This window comes from Eulemur rufifrons, chromosome 8 (assembly GCF_041146395.1).
Source record: "Eulemur rufifrons isolate Redbay chromosome 8, OSU_ERuf_1, whole genome shotgun sequence".
In the NCBI taxonomy this organism is placed as follows: domain Eukaryota; kingdom Metazoa; phylum Chordata; class Mammalia; order Primates; family Lemuridae; genus Eulemur; species Eulemur rufifrons.
Genome location: NC_090990.1, coordinates 47,322,288 through 47,339,743, shown reverse-complemented (window position 1 = coordinate 47,339,743; position 17,456 = coordinate 47,322,288). Strand labels below are relative to the sequence as shown.

The following is a 17,456-nucleotide window of genomic DNA, read 5'->3' as shown; positions in this document are numbered from 1 at the left end:
TAGTATAAGGGTGTCCTCAGGGAAATAAAAGAAGTTAGATACTACAGGAAAATATGGGAGTAGAACTGTGATTACTATACTTTGTTGACTTTTTTCCTGTTGTTACTTTTTTGCCAAATAAGGATTTTCTCTTTTTAAAAAGATACAATGATTATAAAATTGTGCCCTTTTAAAAATAATCCATCTCCAAATTACATAAAGAAGTAATAATTTTCATGATACTTAAAATGGCATGATTATATGTGTAGCTTATGAAAAATTGGGAGATGGGCTTCTTTAAGCAATATTTTATAACTATATTTCATTTTAGGAATTATAGTAAGTCCTCAATTAATATCATTGATAGGTTCTTGGAAACTACAACTTTAAGCAAAATGATGTATAATGAAACAAATTTATTTTTTCTTATCAGTGTTGTATGGAAACGTTACACAAAACAACATTATTTGAGGACCTGCTGTATTTTGTTTCCTGTAAAGTCACGGTTTCTAAGAACTTATTCACAACATTAAGTGAGGATTTATTGTTTTTAAAACTGCGGAATGACTGCTTTTTCTTGTTTGAACATGGGAATAATAAAAGTACCTATATGTTAGAAATTTGTGAGCATTAAATTCATATAAAGTGGATGGCACAAATTAAAGTTCTTGGCACATATTAAATGCTCGATAGAAGTTAGTCATTATCATTGGCTTTATTAGATTACATTTACTCATGTATTACACACCTCGAGAGAGATTGGTTTGAAAAGCATGAAGGTATTGGGCTCTTGGAGTATAATTGGGTAAGAGAATGGTTTTAAAAGGGAAGTTATCAAAGTCAATGTTGGTTTGCTTTTATTACTATTTGGACCATCAATGTGCATGGGACCTGAAAATCAAATCATATAGGTTGCTTATTCTACTTAATACTGTTAGAAAAAGTTGGTCTCATGGACAGGTAATATGTTTATGAATTTATGGTTCATTTAAAAAATCCTTTAGCAGATCTAGAAAACCTAGGAGAGAGAGAAATAATTTTGGAATGATAAAAGAGGTGGTATGACCTCAACAGATAAGAGCTTACATACGTTTATCATCAATAATTTACAGAAAGTTCCATTAATATTTGCTAACTGAATGGTTGTGCTGGATCATGATAATAGTTATCTTCTAACTCATTGGGATTCTTTTTGTCTTCTCAGGAATGTTTTAGGATAAGCTATAATTTCTGGTAATAAATACCAGAGGTCAGGCCGGGCGCGGTGGCTCACGCCTGTAATCCTAGCACTCTGGGAGGCCGAGGTGGGCGGATCGTTTGAGCTCAGGAGTTCGAGACCAGCCTGAGCAAGAGCGAGACCCCATCTCTACCAAAAATAGAAAGAAATTATATGGACAGCTAAAAATATATATAGAAAAAATTAGCTGGGCATGGTGGCGCATGCCTGTAGTCCCAGCTACTCGGGAGGCTGAGACAGGAGGATCGCTTGAGCTCAGGAGTTTGAGGTTGCTGTGAGCTAGGCTGACGCCACGGCACTCACTCTAGCCTGGGCAACAGAGTGAGACTCTGTCTCAAAAAAAAAAAATAAATAAATAAATAAATAAATAAATAAATACCAGAGGTCATTATACAAATCTTTGTTGTGCATTTTCACAGTGAATAATTTAAAAAAGAAAATAAAGTTGACACCAGGGCTCTTTTTAGTTTACATATGGTCATTATCTCATTAATTCTGCATAGCAGCCTACACAGAACCAATATGATTATCCCTGTTTTATAGATGACAAAGATGAAGTTCCAGAGGGTTCAAATTTGTATCTGAGAAAAGTAGGAATTTATGTGTTTTTAATGTGGGTTTTCAGAAAATATTTACACATTGTATTTCGTTTTAGTAAGAAACTTTAGAGAATTGTAAAGGATCTCATGGGGTAAAAAAGATAAAAAATTATTGTCTGAGTAGAGGGAGAATTAGTGGATCTTATTGAAAAGCAAGCATTTGACTGAGGTGAGAAACCATAGGAAAAAGAACTGAAAGTGACAGATTTCCTGTTATTTAACAGTTTTCACTTCCAATTTTTATGTTCATCATCAATTTAGAGAAAGCTATCTAAAAGGGATATATTTTAGTTTAATTTATTTGTATTTATTATGTAGATTTTTAAAAATATATACACATTATTGGGACTTCTTAAAGACTTTTAAAAAATCTATTAAGCTGTATCTAAAGTTAGAGATTTTCACATTTAAATAACAAACGCTATCATTTTTTTTTTTCCCCACACGTGGCTGGTCACTTATATATTTACATAGGGTTAACCCAGGAGGATGCTTTTCAAATTCTTTTCAAATTCTCTATAGGGGTAAATGAGGATACACAGATTAAGATAATTTCAAACAATCAGGAAATGAATGACAGGTGTCTTATTGCACTAAACAAGTGGAGTTTACTTAAAATGCTTGGTTTATCAAGGAAATGCTTATGTTATTGTAGTATCATAAAAAAAAAAGTACCAGTGCAGTTCTTACATTAAAGAAACCAAATAAATAGCCCTTTCTTCTTGGTGGGAAAAAAATCCTTTATTGATTATCTGAAATCATCTGAAAGTTAGGTAATAGATTGTGTGCAGTGTTACTTTTGTCCCAAATTGTTACTTGATCACCACGGTTGGATTTGAATTGTAATAGATCACAGTACCCCTAATTGAGCAAATCCTTATGTGTTTTATTGACATCAGTTTTTAAAAGATATGTCCACAGAGCACATGATATTTTTGGCAAGATTGTTAGAGTTAGCCTCTTTCCTAACAATAGCCTTAGTTGTAATCACCTATTGAACATTTGTATCTTTATTTTTCTATCCAGTATTTTTTGAAAGACTGTATCTGGCAAACATAATGTTACTAAGAATGTAAGAATAAATGCAGTGGTTCAGACCTGGTGATTATTAGTGTGAGAAACAAAATGAAAGGATATCAATCTGGACTTAGGAGTTAGGAATATGCTCCATACTATCTCTTAATAATCCTTAGTAATTCTGTTATCTCTGAACTACTCTGAATATAATTTTAAACTTTTTATTATGGAAAATTACAAACATACATTAAGGTAAAGAGAACAGTATTAATTAACTTCCCATTGTCATTCTTGTTTTATCTATTGCTTATTCCCCTGACCCTTTGTTACTACTTTTTGAAGCTAAGTCTAGGTATCATTTCGCTTGTATCCATCAACATGTATCTCTACAATCCATCAACATGTATCTCTAACAGGTAAAGACTTTTAAAAAATTAGCCACAATAACAAATAAAATATTTTATGATCTCTTTATAATTTTGCCCTTATCAGTTTTTTTCTTGAGGAGTTTAATAAGCTTATTATACACTGATTACATTTTTCCCTAAATTTTGTTTCTAGGAACGGCTTGGCCAGTCAGACCTAGTAAATGTATACTGTTTATATTTTGACATGAGAGCCATGTATTAATAATTCATGTTTCTTAAACTAGTTTATCATGTGATAGTAGATCTCCCTTTGAAGTTGGGTTCCTGATTTTTTGTGTGCCATGGTAACTTGTGGCAATTTGTGAATCCTGTCAGCCTCTTTTTTGGAATATAGGTTGAGCATCCCAAATCCAAAATGCTCCAAAATCTGAAACGTTTTATCTACTGACATGATGCTCAAAGGAAATGCTCATTAGAGCATTTCAGATTTTGGATTTTCAGATTTGAGATGCTCAACCATAAGCATAATGCAAATATTCCAAAATCCAAAAAATATCTGACATCTGAAAGATTTCTGGTCCCAAGCATTTTGGATAAGGGACATCAACTTATAATGTTTTTAAATGCATAAAATAAAATATATTGGATAACAAAGGAAATCACTTACATTGAATTAAAATTATCAAAATATTAAAGTTGTGATATTTCTTTATTAATGAATTAAATAACAGGTTCTAGCCTCAAATCTGAAAACAATTGTATTTTCTAAAAAGTAATAAACAGCAACAATATTTTGAGGTATCTGCAATAGTTGTAATATAAAAATATGTATGGTTTCTATTAATGACAAAGTTTTATATACTGGAATCCTGGTGGTGTTAGTTTCCTACGTTCATAATTTAAGGAAGTACAAATTTCAACTGAATGTTACTGAAAATTAAGGAGCATATTTTTTCCATTCAAGTTTATGGTCCTCTCCTTTAGAGACTGTTGGTCTTTGTTTTTATTTTTAGTGTTCATAGATGTCTCAAGCAACTGCCACATACTGTGCTATTTTGGTTTTGCCCTAGATATACCACTCTGACTTTCATTCTATCTAATCGGTCCTAGTTTATTTTATCTATAAAAATTCTTGAGTTGAGAACTCTGTTTCCTAACATTTCAGCATAGCCACCCAGGAGTTTTTAGTTCAGGGCTTGCATCTGAGGTGATGGAATGTTATCTCAGACTCCCAAGGGAAAGAGTAAAGTTCCAGAAACAGGAGTAGACTGAAAAGAGCAGTTTTGTTGTCTATCCTGAGAATTAGAGTATTTTCAGTTAGGAGCATTTATACAGATTATTTACTTAAAAGAATGTGAAGAGTGATTCCCAAGATCCAGTTTTTAAAAGTATATGCATTTTATTTAGAACTTTATAGTTCATAAAACTACTCAAATGTATTATCTGACTTGATGATCACAACCCTATGAAGTAGATTTGGCAGGGTTATTATTATTCCCATCTGTTGGGTGTGGAAACTGAGGCTTGGTTGCTTATTTGAAGGTAAACATCTATAACCTTACATTTTTAAACTTGTAATTTATTACTCTTTCAAATACACCTAATCATTTTATTAGGTGTATGACTATTCTTAGGTTAAACATGAATTCATAAAAACAGCTTTTATGTTTTATATGGAATCCTTAATTATATTTTGCCTTTCCTAAAATGTCATTAAAACTTCATTTTATAAAAGCTTATTATGGGAGAATGTTAGTCCTACTTTCATGACCTTGAACTGCACATTTCACAGCAATTGAGTAATTCTGCCCTAGTTGGTTTGCCACGAAAATACTTTGGACATAGATAAAAGGGGAAATTGTTTGGTCACTTTCTTTTCAGTTTTCAAAACTGCTGTGTTGGATAATCACTTAGTAGTACATACATAAATTTAGTGTGTGTGGTTGTTAGTGATGGGGAAAAAAAATCACAAGGAAATTTGATTATCCTATAACAGAAGGTAGAATATATATGAATAAAGGTTTGGAATAGGTTTTGTAAAGGAGGCAAATAGTAGATGCCCAGTTAATATTTGTTAATGAATACCTTTTTTATTAATGCATGAGTTAATTGACTTCCATGAGTTATGCTATTAGGAAGAAAATATGTTAGCATGAAAACATGCTGTTTCTAGGACAACAGAGTATGTAAATAGACTACATTACAGTAGGTGACCCTGAAATGAGAAATTGTATACTTGCTTTCAGTAAAATTCATACTGGTTCAGAGTAAACTTTGGCATAGAAATTTTCCTATAATTCACTAAAATCAAGTAGATTGGCTGTCTTTGGTGCTCTTGGAGTTTTTATTGTTATTTTTCAGAATTTTCATTATTATGATTTGCCAGATTTACTTTTCTGTCTTTTCTTCTTCATTTACTAAATGCCATTTGAGGGGTATAGACAATGATATTGCATACTTTCAGAGGAAGGAGCTGCCGTTTTACTAGGATATTTGTGGAAGAAGTGAAATGTTTGCATCTTGAAATATAATAGGACCAAGCCAATCAGAAAGGTATGAAGAGGCATTCTAGACAAATGTAATACATTAGGAAAGCATAGAGGGGATGTTTTCATTAGAGCAGAGGGTTTGTCTTGCAGAAAAAATGGGTGAAGAGGTAATTTGGGGTCAGATTATAGGGACTCAATACCTGTAAGGGGTTTAGATTTTGTTCTCTAGGCCTATGCTCTTCTAACTGGAGTATACATTCTTCTGAGAGCAACTATATGGAATATGCAAGTCCACAGGATAAACATACATATCTTCTAGGAGCATCACTTTTTAGAAGATTTAGGGGTAAAATAACTATTTTTATATGAAGATATTAATAGATTTATGAAATATAAAACAAAATTTACATGCAATTTTAAGATAAGATTCTAAGATTGAAGGTAAGATTCCAGTAAGATTCTAAAGGAAATTTGTGCTTCTAGAAAGCCAGTTTGTCCTATAAAGATATGTTTTCCTTATCCTCAGCCGTTACACTTCTTCAATAGACAAGCTTGAAAGACAAAGGTCAAAGTAGTATGCAGGCATTACAAATTTGTTTTAGGAACATTGATGGGGAGAAAGAACTAAAATTAGGAGGCCAGGAGGAGACTATTTAGATAATCTAGGACTCGAGTTAAAGACAGTCCTTGGGAAGATGATTCACCAGATTAAGAGGAATTTCAAAAGAAGATTATACTGGACTTGGTGGCTCATGATACAGAAGAAGTGGTTTATAAAGTTAAGTGAAAAGCCAGTCATGTCTTCCAGGTTCTGGGCTTCTGTGACTGGGAGCATGGTGATGATGTTAATAGAGATAAAGAAGTTAGGAGGAGGGTGTGAAAGTGTAGAAAGGGATAGCAGTGGCAATAAGGGGCTGATGTATTTATTATTTGGCATGTTGAATTAGAGGGGGACTGTAGGATACCAAAGGGAGAAATGGCAGGTAGGCAATTTAAGAAGGGGAACCAGAAATAGACCTGTGAAGAATGTGTAGATTTTGGAAATTTATTCATGGAAAATAGATGGGTCTGTGATAGTTGATAGCATGTCTGAGATTCAGAGTAGACAAGATGATTGAAGGTTGTGCTTTGGTCCACAATACTAAATAGGAGAAAGGAATAGGGTTATAAAGATGGATTCAGGTAAGGGATAATCCATGGAGAGTGTAGTAGTATTACAAAAGCAAAATGAATGTCAAATTTGGAAGAGGATATTGTTATTAATAAGTAATAGAGATAGACTGAGAAAAGACCATTAGATTAGACAGCTGTGAGTTAGTGGTGAAATTCAAACCCTTTAAGCAGAATAATGAGGACAGAAGGACACGATTTTGTGAACCATAAAGAAAAAACTGGTTTCTTTTTTTCTACCAGAACTCTCTCTCAATCTGAGCTTTATATGAGGAAAAAAATCTAATTTAGTATTCCTAAAAGGAACAAAATGAAACATTTCACGTGAAAATTGTTTTTTAAAAAAGGAAAACACATAGAGGAAGCAACTCATATATTAAATAATGAATTATTTTGCATTTCAAAGCTTCCAATTTTGAGGGGTAGTGGTGGAAACATCCTTTTGGCATTCTGGCTCTAAAGAAAGTCAACGTTAATTTTGACAGCTTAGGCTGTGGTTTTGAAAATTATAACTTGTTCTTACCTTTATTCTTCTGTACTTTTCTGAACAAAATATTTATATGGGATCCATATAGATTATACATATCTTTTATGTATGTGATATATAAAAATATATATTACATGCATATTGAATAATTGGAAATATGTTGTGCTGAACATTGTCAAAGGTTAGTCACTATATAACTTGGGCACCATTATCCTTTAAAAACTGGGTTTAATTTAAAATTTTATTTCTTGTTGGTAGTTTCTTTAAAAACTTATTTAGAAATAAATACAAGCGATATTATGGTAAAAAATTTGTATCTAATAATTTTTGGAGATTTAGAGTTTAAATGATTTAAATTAGAAATAACAATCATACATCTATTGTGATGTCAATTAAAAACTAGAATAATTTAAATTTCTATAATTTAGGGATTGAGTCTTTATTTATTGGATTTTAAATGTACATACATGCCTGTCAGGCTATTTAAATATTCAATAACTTGTAATAATGTTTAATTCTACTTGAAAACCTACACAAAAGTATTAGATTCACAGCATGTCTGGGGGAATAAATTATTAAACTTTAACTTGATGCCACAGATACATTCATTCTTATGTATTCTGACAAAATCTCTTTAAAATTATTTGTTTTCACAGTATTAAATGTTAAAATATATAAAATACATATACTATAGATAAGTTAACAAGTGTTAAGATATAATGATATATTAAAGTCAGTATGACTTAGTAATCATGATCTACTACTTTTGTTTAAAAGACAGTGAACCTATTTTAATACAGTATTATTACTGTTTCATTTGGCTTCATAAATAAACCATATCAAACATTTACTTCAGATTATTTTGTAGCAAAATAGATCATCAATTTCAAAATTTATATTACAGATTTTTGTATATACTCTGAATTGACTGAATTTTAGTTTTGAAATTAATAATATCATATGTAAGAACTATACAATCATTGATTCTTTTTATTCAGGCAAGTTTAGAATTTTTTTTTTTTTTTTTGACACAGGGTCTTTTTTTGACAGTGTCTCTTAAGCTGGAATGTAGTGGTGTGATCATTACTCACTGTAACCTTGAACTTCAAGGCTCAAGAAATCCTCTTGCCTCAGCTCCCTTGAGTAGCTAGGACTATAGACACATGCCACCATGCCCAGCCAATTTTTAAAGTTTTTATGGAGGCAGGGTCTTGCTGTGTTGCCCAGTCTGGTCTGGAACTCCTGGCCTCAAGCCATCCTCCTTCCTCAGCCTCCCATAGTGTTGGGATTACAGGTGTAAGCCACTGCACTTGGCCTCAAGTTTAGAATTTTAATAGGAAAACTAGTTTTTTTTTCTTTTTTCTTTATTTCAGCTTATTATGGGGGATACAAAAGTTCAGGTTACATACGTTGCCCATGTACCACCTGTCCCCCCAAGTCAAAACTGAGGAAGTTGTGAAATTAGCTCACATGGTGACTTTTAAAATAAAAGTCTCTTTGTAAGTTTTTTGTTTAAAAATTTACCTATTGCTTATAATTTAAATTATGACCACCTAAAATTGATTCCCACATCACAAAATAGATGAACAAATGGTATTGTAAGAATTTTGATTGAGAAATGTAAATGGTATTTTTTGAGGTGAGATGATATGTTTAATCTTAAATTGATAGTGACTTTAAGATTAAAAAAAAGCTATTTCTCAAGCCTTCTGTTAAGGATTTAATACCAGATTATTAAACCACATTCATTTGGGATGAGTTTAATGTATAATATATTGGGTTTTTAATTTGCCTCAGTTCATTCAAAGCTTTCTCAATATGTTGGGTGGATCAACATTTTAGTTGATTTGATAGAGTATAACTTTCCATTCTGAGACTTCCAACATATTCCTCTTCTCCTCTCTGGCTTAGATTTTGTTCTTGGTTTGTTATATTTACCATTTAGATTGTTTTCTCCACATACATCATGCCACCACCAGCCTCCTAAAGGAGAGAGATATACAATTTAATGCATACAAACTCACATGTAGTTACTGTTATATCTCCCCATGAGTTATCATCCTTTCTTATAAATATTACAGCATTATAGATGTATGTGTCCCAGTTTTATATAATCAGTATAAATCTCATTTATATCACAAAAATTGAAAATCTGTGAAGGATTAGAGGTAAAGTACCTGGTTGAACTAAAATTAATACTTTTGTTAAGATAATTAAGAGATTTTACCTATAAAGAAAATGCTTATTTGGGGTTGGGATTTTAAAGAGTTGATGTTGTATATTATAGCTAATACTGTGGAGTAGTGAAGATATGAAAATAAAGTATTGGTATCAGAAAAAGGATACCTGAAGAACTTTCTGGACAGTTGAAGTGTCCTTTTGCTTTGTGATCCCAAGTAGAAAACACCAAATCTTTGTGTTCTGGGAGTGCATTGGGGATGTTGCCAGTAATTTCAACTAGGTGTAGTGTATAGTTGGTTTCATGATCTCCCAAGTGAAAAGAATATTCAATATAATGTTTGTCGTCTTTCCAGTCTTCCAGCTCAAATCGTAAATTGTAATTAGAGTGCTTCACTATGGAGTATATCTTCTCTAGGCCCAACCAAAATTCTCCTGAAAAGAAAAGTTTTAAAAATCTGTGAATTGTTAACTACAGATTGGTCATAGATAGTTTTTTAAAGAGTGTCTTTAATTGGTATAAGTAAATAAGGTGTTTAGTCTTGGATCTCTTTTAGAGTCTCTTAAAATACATCCTTTCTAAGCAATTTTACTGAAGGTAGTTGTATGCACAAAAATGTTAATATATCTGCTTAAAGTCTGATTATACTTTCTAAAATGTATATTACAAGACATGTGAAACATATTACATTATTGTAGATATTTTAGGTCTGGTCACTGGTAAAATACTATCTCACTTCTAAGTACATAGAACAGCTTTTCTGGCAGCTATAAATATCCATATACAGTCAAGAGATTTGTTCAGTTATTCCCAGAGCCTTGGTTAATAGTGGTGTCATTTTCCTCAAATATAAACCTGGCCTTTGGCATTTGTTTGATATATATGTTTTCTTTGTTTAAAAAAAAAGGGAATAAATTTTTTTTAAATATTTTAAATTAAAAAGTGTGGTTCTTAATAACTTTTCTGTGTAATTTTAAAAATTATTTGGAATTAAAAACATAAATAACAAATATAAATAGATCATTCTTTATTGCAATTCTTTTTATTAAAGTATTAATATTTTCATACTACTATTGAGTTTTCGTAGGAAGCTTCATTTTAAGGATTACTGGTAAATTGAAGTATAAATGGGTTAATTTCTTATTAGAAATAGATGAGTATTCTGGACTTAACTGTCAGCTGTTTATTTTTGGGTTACACTCACTCTTAGAAGATTTGGGGCTATAAAACATAACACTGAATATACCTTCTAGTTAGGAATTTAACCGGTAGTTTGAATATAAAATTTTTTAAATGGTCGAATAGTACTGAGCATTTAAAAATTTGATATAGCTGGGCATGGTGACATGCACCTGTAGTTCCAGCTACTTGGGAGACTGAGACAAGAGGATCACTTGAGCCCAGGAGTTCAGTCTGGCCTGGGCAACAATGAAGAACCTGTCTCTAAAAAAGTAAATCAATTAAAAAATAAAAATTTAATATAATAATGATATTTTCTACTTTATAAGTGAGTACTTATACATCATTCATGGATATGTATAATGTACTTTTGGATTTTAAACATACTTATTTTTATTTTGCTTATTTCATATTATTTTTTTGTGATCAAAATAGAATAATTAGCATTGAGTTAACTCATTCTTTTTTTTTTTTGCCACAGCTGTGCTTCTGAATTATAATCCTTTTTGCTTACTTCTGAATAAACAAATCATATTATACATTTGTAATATTTAACTCATTGCAGTTTTAACATTTGTATATCTAGTAATTTTCTTGTCCTTTATAACCTCCAATTAATTGATATCTAAAATGTTAATGAGAGAATAGAACCAATAATACTAGGGATAGTTGTCTTCATAACCTACTCATAGCACTTACCATTTATCAAAGCACATAGCACTTAATCAAAATTGTCTTTAGTAATTATAATTATAAACCATTAAATTAAATTGTCTTAAGTACAATTAAGAATAGACATGTAATTGTGATAAATGTAATTCAGTTAGTGACAATTGTAATGAGTGTAATTACTAACAAATGTGTAATTATTTGATAATAAGTTTTATGAAGGCTGAGATTGTTTCTTTCATTGCTACTTTCCCAATGCCCAGTCCATAATAGGTTCTCAATAAATATTTGTAAATTAACATGTGAATGAATGATTGAATGTAGGCACCTTACCATCAAGCCTCCCAAAACCATGTTTGTAGTTCTCCCAAGTTTCATTGAAGTTTTGTGATCCATCTGTTCGTCGTTGAATTAATGTCCATGGACTACCTGAATAAAATGAACAAAATTCTGTATTTTTAGTAGATTGATGTTAACAGATGTAAATACTGTTTCTTTTTTTGTTTGGTTTTAATTGGTGGTTTTGTCAAGTAGTTTATTAATGTTATGGCAATACATTTCATTATTTATTATGGTCTCAAAAAGTTAAGTGAAGAGCAGCTGAAGAATTTTGTCTTAGTAAACTTATTGACAATAGTCACTTCAGATTTTTTTATAGAGGAAAAGGAGAATATTGAATGAATACATAAACGAGATAAATATAAACACTAGATTTATATTAGTATTCGTGTTACATGTATTTCATTTATACATATGTGTGTGTGTATATATATAGATAGATAGATAGATAAAGAGTATGAGAGAGAGAGAGAATACGAAGATAACAGGGTTAGTCTTGCTAATGGGTAGTGAGTAACTTGAACTGACTACTATTTTCTCCTTAGGCAGGTTTTACCTGATTTAACATCACAGTAGACATTAAAAACTTGACCGTTGCTGGGTCTAATGGCATACATGCCACTTGTATGTTCACCTCTGTGATAAATGGTGGTACAATCAGGAGGAATGCCTAGAATCAACAAAATGTTATTACATGGGATTTAGTAACAGGAAAGATGTCTTTGGAGCTTGAGATTTTACTTGACATTTCATCATATTGTGGCAAATGTAGGTGTTTTTAGTAATGTTTATGCTAAAGCATTTTTATTAGATGGCATGGTTATGTTACTTAAAGAATGCAGAAATAGTTATTAACAAACTGAGTTCTTTTTAAGAAAAGTGACAAAATCAGAATTTTAAGCACATTAGTATTTTTTGCTAGATGTAGGAAGAATCTAAAGTGGCAAAAATACATGTGAAACTTAGTACAGTGCAACAGATATATGTGGAAAGAAGGAAAATTACCTGGAGAAAATTAATAACAGATCTATTCCATATGAATTACGTAAAAAATGAAGGTCTAAAGAATATATCATTGGGTTGAAGTTTGGCTGGGGGTGAAGACTTTATTTCCCACAGCTTTTGTTATTAAGAAAAATTTCAAGGAAACATGAAAGTGGAAAGAATTGTTGAAGAGAACACCATAATCTTTCTATGTATATAGAACAATTGTTAATATTTTGCTACATTGCTTTTATGCACACACACATACACAAGTATGTATTTTGTTGTGCTGTTTGAAAGTAATTTGCAAATATCATGATCCTTAACTCCTTAAATATTTCAGCATGTATTTGTTAAGAGTTTATCCGCTTCCATGACTATAATACTTTTATCACATCTAAAAAACTAATAAACATTTCGTATTATCTAATAATCAAGTCCATATTTATATTTCCCTGATTGTCTTAAGAATATTGTTTATAGATTTAAGAAGAACCTCAGGATCTAATTTAGGTTGACACATTGTATTTGGTGATATGTCTCTTTACTCTTTTAGTCTAGAACAGGTCCTAAGAGTAGGGAATTTGATGATAATATCTTCAAAAAGGAAACCCACCAAAGTGTCTTACCATCATGGTCTACATTTTTTATTTCATTCAGCTGAAGAAAGGGAGTAGTTCTTGGTGCTCTTGGCTTGGAAGAAAGAGAATTTTCTGTGGGTTCTTTAATACCAGTCCTTCTGAGCTGATAAAAGAATATAAATCTACTTTTAAAAATGGTACTGAATATATAGTTAGGAGAAATCTGAGTAAGGATATCAAAAGTACAATTTGTATACATCTTGTCTTTCAGTTTATAGTAAATTATTGCTTTTGATGTTAAGAAGGATAAACAATGAATGCTATTTAGATTGTACAGATTACCCATTTTCAAGATACTTAATTAGGTACATTATTTAATACATTAAAAAAAAATAGAGCAATGCAAAAAAAACAGACATGGGTCAAAAAACAGAGCAAGGCCAAAAGCAGAGACTTTGCTTTTCTTAGAATATTTTAATATATTCTTTTTACTTACATGAACAGAATATGTTTTATGTTCTATTCAGTAACACAGGCAGATTTTAAATTTAATAATTCTCAATTGCAGGTCTTATTGATTCTCAGACCTGCCATAAAGACATAGCACATAATTTGAACAAGGCTTCTTTCTTGGTAGTTTTTGACCTGTAAACATATCTATAGATGTTATCACGCTGGCAGGTTTATTTGCTTACACTCAGTATATTTGATAATTCATTGTTAGTTTAGCAATAACATTTTATTTTTATTTAAAGCATGTTGAGTTTGCAATTTATTGAATGATAGCTTTTCTTATTGATGATGAGAAAATCAGAATATATAATGTCTTGCATTATTAGTGTTTTTTTGATGCTGGCATAAGTGACATTTTCTAGGACGTAGTTTATAAAGATCTGTTGTAAAGCTCACTTGCTGGATGTTAGTCTTTTCTATTAACTGTGTGATCTTAAAGTCACTAAACTTTTTAGAGTTTTGGTTTCTGAACTTAAACATGTGGAATTTGGATCAGATGATCTAAAGCTTCTTCCAACTCAGAAATTCATTGTTTTGGTTTCTTCATTTTATTTTTAGATAGAATGTATATCATTGTATAATAGTGACATTTTGCTTTTGTGAGCAGTTTCATTTAATCGTAGTAAATGATATAATAAAAAGAAATTTAGAAAAATAACCTATGTAATAAGGATATTATGGAATCAAAAGTAGTTGGCAAAAAAAATTTTTGGAAAATTCGCATAACCTACTAAAATTATTGTTTGTTTAGGGGAAATCAGTAGTAATTTCTTTTATAATTCTTAGGAACCATTTTTACCAGTTTTCTCTGATTCTGTATTTTTTGACTCTCTTGAACGGTTGTTCAGGAGTATTACTAATTAATACTTTTAAATTATTGTACTATAAATAGAAATGCTTAGATTCGGACATAGCTTTATTCTAAATAAGTTCCTTCCTTCCTCACCTCACCAATTGTTTACATTGTAGATTATTTACATTGTTGGTTGTTGGCCTTTAATTATCAGGCACACAGTTTCTAATAATGCAAGTTATAAGAATCATGGCGAGTGTTTATTAGCTGTGATGAATATGACATTACCTTTATTAATCCAACAGATACTTATTGAGTGCCTACTATGTGTTATTCGGTGTTTTATATTCTGGGGTACAGCAATGGAAACAGTGGAAAAAAATCCCTGTACTCATGGAGTCTACATTTTAGTGCAGGAGTAGACAAGATAAATAACTAAAATATATATTATGTTTACATAAATGTAAATGTTAAGGGGAAAAAGTAGTTAAGGAGGTAGAAGCTTTCAGGGATGGGATTAGGTGGTTGTCATTTTTGAGCAAGTGACCTGGGAATGCTTCATTGACAACTTTATATTTGATAAAGACCTAAAGAGAATGAAAGAGTGGGCCATACAGATACCAGGGCAAGGAGCATTCCAACTAGAAGGAACAACTAGGGCAAAGGCCCTGAGGTGGTAGGATGTTTGATGTGTTTGAGTAACAACGAAGAGGCTAGTACGAGAAGTAAGGGAGATAATGAAAGTTCAGGTCATCTGAATCTTAAGAGCTGATATGAGAGAGATGGGGAATCATTGTGGGGTTTAGAACAAAGAGAAACATGATCTAATTTAAATGTTAATAGGATCACTTTAGCTGCTGTGAATTCTTTTTTTCTCACAACAATCCTATAAGGTAGTTTCTGTTATTATCTTCATAGGATATGTGAGGAAACTGAGAAACAGAAGGGTTAAGAAATTTATTCAAGGCCACATAGAAAGTTTCAGAGCCACGATTTAAACCCAGGTAGTTTATTACTTTCACAGTCTGAAATCTTAACAGTCATGCTGATGCAATTATTTTACTCATGATCCAACTAAAGCTTTTAAACAATTTTAGGGTCCAATGTTTCTATAAACCAATGTAAAAGTTTGGGCATACCATTAAAATATTGACTTACCTGATTTTCTATTTCTTTTATTTGACTATGCTGTTGGTTTAATTGTTTATATTGTTCTTCCACAGTCTGGAGAAGGTCTTTGATACTGTTATCTTGCTGTTCTACAAAAGTCTGGGTATAGATTGTAGTTGGTTAAAAGTGTCTTTCCTCTTTCTTTTTCGTTAGAGTTTTTATTTCCTATAACACTGTCACAATCTAAATTTTTTAACTAATAATGGATTAGAAAAATAAATATTGATAATCAATTTTTCTTATATCCGTCTTTCAAATAGTACATACTTTTGTTCTTAAAGTTTTACTTAAAATGTACCACCTCTAAAATTTGATTTTTGGAACTTCAATTAAAAGAAAAAAACCCCAGTGTATTTTAATAGGAATAAATCTTTACTATTTACTGTATTATGTTTATTCATTTTAAACATAGGAGAATAGTTTTCAAATTTAAATACCTGTAACTTTTTTTTTACCTCCAGTAATTTGCAATAGTGTAATGATTTAGTGTTCTATATTTTATTACCTAACTGATTTATAATTTTCACATGGAATGTAAAGTTTAGTTGTTTTCATATATAATATTAGACAAACAAAAACCATGTAAGAGAAAATTTTATTTTCTGGAGGTTATTTTTCTTGAGAAAAATTAGGTATTTCAACAAGGCAACGAAGTATTTCAAATAGCATGTCTGAAGTTTTTTTTTTTTTTTTTTAAGATCCACATTGAAAACATAATCATGAACCCACTTTGATTTCTACTTACTTTAAGTGAAGTTACTGCTGGGTGTTCCTGAGTTTCAGGTTGATTTTGAATTAAATTAGTTAATTGCTCCTCCAAATATCTCACTTTTTGTTGAAGTAGCATTTTTTCTTCTAGGAGGCTTTCAAGTTTTGAGTTGAGTTCTAGTGACATATTCTTCACTTCTTCATTTTTGACTTGTAGTTTGTATGTAGTTCTTCTCAGTTCTTTTTCTTCTTCTTTGATTTCATTGGTTTGCAGTGAGAGATCATAAAAAGACTGATCAAATATGTTGAGTTTTTGAAATATGTCATTAATTTGGCCCTTAGTCTTATGGACAAAATCTTTAAGACCATGTCCCAACTGAAGGAGGCCATTGGCTAAAATTTTTACATCATCTAACATAGCAAATCTTGATATTGGCTCTGAAGATATAGTATCAAGTGACGAATTGTCTTGGTCAATTCTTGAAGAAATAACTACAGGAACAATAAAAAGAATGATCTTAATCATGTACATTTTTATCCTAATTTAATTTCAAGCGATTTCAAACTTTTTTTCTTCTGGAAGCAGACCTAGACTTCTTAAGTCTACATATACACCACTATTTGCCACATGAAATGTGAGATTGGCAGGTAAATATAGTTAATAATTAAGCTTTGTTAACTTGTACGAATGTGACCTTCTTCCACATTGACTTAGATCAATGCCAAATGAAATTGAAGAAATGAGTAACTAACTTAATAGGTAATTTGAAATTGTTGTATTTAGCTATATTATAAGCTATACTTTCAGTGTTATGATATCTACCTGTTAAAAGCTTAATTTTTTATGGTTTTAAAAGAGATTTATAAATCAAAAACAAACTTTTGATGTGTAAATTCATTATTAAAGTTGAGGAAAAATTAATGAATTAAGTATTCATTTCTCAAACTGTATTTTAGGTCTTAGGAAACAGTGACCCATTCCCCAGAATGCCTTC

General features: G+C 31.0%; 2 protein-coding genes across 9 annotated transcripts in view; one reads left to right on the top strand and one right to left on the bottom strand.

Annotated features, from left to right (window-relative positions):
* DOCK7 (dedicator of cytokinesis 7) overlaps positions 1 to 17,456 on the top strand; it is a 205,606-nt gene that overhangs the window by 67,047 nt on the left and 121,103 nt on the right. The gene's annotated exons all lie outside the window — the stretch shown is intronic.
* On the bottom strand, positions 8,363 to 17,049 carry ANGPTL3 (angiopoietin like 3). Of its 3 annotated transcripts, XM_069480087.1 has the most exons (7): positions 16,499 to 17,049; positions 15,742 to 15,852; positions 13,326 to 13,440; positions 12,269 to 12,382; positions 11,707 to 11,802; positions 9,693 to 9,959; positions 8,369 to 9,329 (listed from the first exon to the last, which is right to left on the bottom strand). In XM_069480087.1, exons 1-7 carry the CDS (start codon positions 16,991 to 16,993, stop codon positions 9,160 to 9,162), a joined length of 1,368 nt encoding a protein of 455 aa, XP_069336188.1. In that variant the 5' UTR covers positions 16,994 to 17,049; the 3' UTR covers positions 8,369 to 9,159. The 3 variants fall into 3 exon arrangements, with proteins under 3 accessions (XP_069336190.1, XP_069336189.1, XP_069336188.1); XM_069480089.1 differs by lacking the exon at positions 12,269 to 12,382 and having other exon boundaries at positions 8,363 to 9,329; XM_069480088.1 differs by lacking the exon at positions 15,742 to 15,852 and having other exon boundaries at positions 8,368 to 9,329.

Coding starts and splice junctions, on each gene's coding strand:
- ANGPTL3 (XM_069480087.1), bottom strand. CDS start 16,993: ATGTACATGATTAAGATCATTCTTTTTATTGTTCCTGTAGTTATTTCT. Junction 13,441..15,741: donor TAAAAGAAATAGAAAATCAG/GTAAGTCAATAT, acceptor TTCTTTTATCAG/CTCAGAAGGACTGGTATTAA. Junction 9,960..11,706: donor TGGTTTTGGGAGGCTTGATG/GTAAGGTGCCTA, acceptor TTTTCTTTTCAG/GAGAATTTTGGTTGGGCCTA.